Raw genomic sequence first — 3,303 nt, 5'->3', positions numbered from 1 at the left:
TAAACTCATTTACAGTATTTGTGTGAGTGTTAAGAGCTTTTAAACTCATTTACAGTATTTGTGTGAGAGTTAAGAGCTTTTAAACTCATTTACAGTATTTGTGTGAGTGTTAAGAGCTTTTAAACTCATTTACAGTATTTGTGTGAGAGTTAAGAGCTTTTAAACTCATTTACAGTATTTGTGTGAGAGTTAAGAGCTTTTAAACTCATTTACAGTATTTGTGAGAGTGTTAAGAGCTTTTAAACTCTAATGTTTACAGTATTTGTGTGAGAGTTGAGCTTTTTAACTCTAATATTCACAGTATTTGTGTGAGAGTTAAGAGCTTTTAAACTTTAATATTCACAGTATTTGTGTGAGAGTTAAGAGCTTTTAAACTTTAATATTCACAGTATTTGTGTGAGAGTTGAGCTTTTTAACTCTAATATTCACAGTATTTGTGTGTTAAGAGCTTTTTAACTCATTTACAGTATTTGTGTGAGAGTTAAGAGCTTTTTAACTCTAATATTTACAGTATTTGTGTGAGAGTTAAGAGCTTTTTAACTCTAATATTTACAGTATTTGTGTGAGAGTTAAGAGCTTTTTAACTCTAATATTTACAGTATTTGTGTGAGTTGAGCTTTTTAACTCTTAATATTTACAGTATTTGTGTGAGAGTTGAGCTTTTTAACTCTAATATTTACAGTATTTGTGTGAGAGTTAAGAGCTTTTAAACTTTAATATTTACAGTATTKGTGTGAGAGTTAAGAGCTTTTKATTTACAKTATTTGTCACTATTTAATACAAAATGCACAGTCTTTCATCGGTCTGAAAAATGACTTTTAAAGACTTTATACATAGTAAAAAAATGTAAAAACAGATGCAGCTAAGACACATTTAAGTCCTCCTCCACTTCGTCGTCCTCCTTCGGGCTGTGTCTGTGGTCAACACGTCCCAGAGGTAAACCCATCTCTTTCTGCAGGGCGTCCAGGCTGGCCTGGCTGATGTAATACCCGACGTTCTGTGATGGCAGCAGCTTCTGGAGTTCCTCTAACTTCTGATAGGCCTGGGGGGAAAAAAAAAACATCGACAACACATTTACTTTGAAAGAAAATAAGCAAAAAGTGACCAAACTGAAACTTTTCCTTCAAAACCAAACAAGGCAATTTTAAATGATAATTATAAGAAATCTCAGTCACCATCTGGTAGTTCCCTTGCTGACAGTGGTGCTCCACAATGAAACCAAACGCGTCTCCAATCCTGACTGCAGGATCCAAGTCTGGTTCTTCCAGGAGAGCTTCACATAACCGCACCGCCTCATCCGTATTGTCAGAATACAACCTAAACCAACCAAAAATAAAAAATAAATAAACGTGTCGAGAAGCAACTTATTACCTTTGATTCATTAATCTTACCTGCGGATGTGGACAAACTTCTTGATGAGGCTGATTTTATGCTGAAGGTCAGCGAGTCTCACTTCCTGTTGTCCACCTGAAGTGTCCTTCGCTTTCGACAGACTCTTGAAAGCCTCCATGAGTGCATCGAGAGCCTTTTCATAATCTTGGTATTCATCTATTTCTACCTACAACCAAGTCGCCAAAAAACACTTTTATTTAGGCACAGGCTAAACAAACACACAACAGACAAACAACACAATAATAACTGTGTTGTTCTACCTGAGCACAGACTTCATAGAAGCCAGCAAGCAGGTCCGGGGCTTTGCCCTTCGTGTAGAAACCAATGATGGTCTTTAAGATGTCCGGGTTTTTACGCCAATCCAGAGACTGGAGATAATTGGCGGCCATGATGAAAAGTTCTTTCTGACGAGAAACGTTGGCAAAGAAAACTATTTTCTCCGTGTCACCTGACTTGAGGAGTGCCCTCATAGCCTGAAACAAACAAAACAAAAATTGCATTTATGGTTGTAGAATCTAATCAGATTAAAGAGAGTGTACATGCTAATGTACTATGAGCATGTTTTTTGGATTTAAAATGTAATTTTGTACATGCAGACCAGATTCTTTCACCAAGTCAAATGTTACCAAATATGTTTTGAAATACCCCACACAGCGTTTACGACGCACAGCATCCCACCTTGCGTTTGCTGCCGGCCTGTGTGTATTTCTTTGTGGCCAGGTGGTAGTTGCCCTGACRCATGCAACAATCAGCGATCTTCTCCAGCAGTTCCTTGCGGGCCTCCTCAGACAAGTCCTTGGAGTCAGTCACCGTCATTCTCTCGGCCAAATCCTCAGTGATTGTCAGGTTTTGGTCCAAACACAGCTGCAGGGCCTGATGGTACTGAGCAAACAGACACCCCATGTACTGTAAGTAATGAGTCATGAACTGAGCCATAGATAGGTGGGTAAAAATTAATCACACAATAATTGGTACCTTCTTAGCTGCAACCAGTAACTCCACTGCCTTCTCATACTGTGAATGATTGATGAAGAATTCGGAGCAGCGAGCAAGGAGAGCAGGGTCGCAGTTTTCATTGAGATCCTCTGCAATGAGCTTGAGAGCAGCAAACTGCTCAGTGGCAAAGGCCAGCTCCAGAGCTTTGGAGACATAACCAGCCTACAAAACAAAATTAAAATAAACACTCTGATGAAGCTGGGCTTTTTGTAGTTTCAGCTTTCCTCAGTTTGAATATATGTTGCAATGCTGCCCCCTTGTGGAAAGCTGAAAGCCGGACAGCTACAACCAACCTTGTGATAAAGGGTGACAGCTCGGTCCATGTGTGTGCCTTTCTCCTCGTAGTAACAGGCAGCTTCCATCATGTCCTCCGGGTTACTGAGCAGAGCCAGGTTCATCAGCTGGTCATCAAGACCGTTTTCCTGGTTGAACACAGAACCAACCAAACTGCTCAGCAAAATACTAAAYTAAACCAAAGTGAGAAACTGCATGTTGGCATGTTGACAAAAACTGACAGAATACTTTACCTTACAAAGTCGTATTGCGTTGTTATAGGCCTGGGCTCGCGTGTAGAAGTGAACTGCTTGCTTGACATCATCGTGACCCTCATAATGTCTGGCTAGGTGGTAGGATGCTGCTCTGTCACCTGTATCATTGGCTATCTGAGACGCCTGGGGAAAATGTATGATTTTTTTACAATTCAAAACTGGAAACTGCACGTTTGTCCAGTTTGTTTCAAGAAGAGATGTGCGCAAGTCTTTTTTTTTTTTGCAAGTCCAAGTCAAGTCTCAAGTCTTTGATCAAAAATCCAAGTAAAGTCTCAAGTCTCTTGAACTCAAGTCCAAGTCTAGTTGCATGTATTACTTAACTGGCAGTTTGATCAAATGTATTCTAACTATACTAGATTATATTCTA

The 3,303-nt window shown here is 39.5% G+C and overlaps 1 protein-coding gene across 1 annotated transcript; it reads right to left on the bottom strand.

Annotated features, from left to right (window-relative positions):
* Positions 1-734: 734 nt before the first annotated feature.
* LOC106511583 (intraflagellar transport protein 140 homolog) lies at positions 735-3,059 on the bottom strand (the record flags this gene model as incomplete). The annotated part of the gene is given in 8 exon segments (XM_014000341.1): positions 735-1,042; positions 1,176-1,317; positions 1,392-1,558; positions 1,653-1,865; positions 2,071-2,274; positions 2,368-2,550; positions 2,682-2,810; positions 2,916-3,059. Coding segments are annotated over 8 exon segments (1,362 nt in total), but the record flags the coding sequence as incomplete, so codon positions are not given.
* Positions 3,060-3,303: the final 244 nt, after the last annotated feature.

Source organism: Austrofundulus limnaeus, unplaced genomic scaffold, assembly GCF_001266775.1.
Source record: "Austrofundulus limnaeus strain Quisiro unplaced genomic scaffold, Austrofundulus_limnaeus-1.0 Scaffold2954, whole genome shotgun sequence".
Lineage (NCBI taxonomy): Eukaryota > Metazoa > Chordata > Actinopteri > Cyprinodontiformes > Rivulidae > Austrofundulus > Austrofundulus limnaeus.
This window is presented reverse-complemented; position numbering and strand designations above follow the sequence as displayed.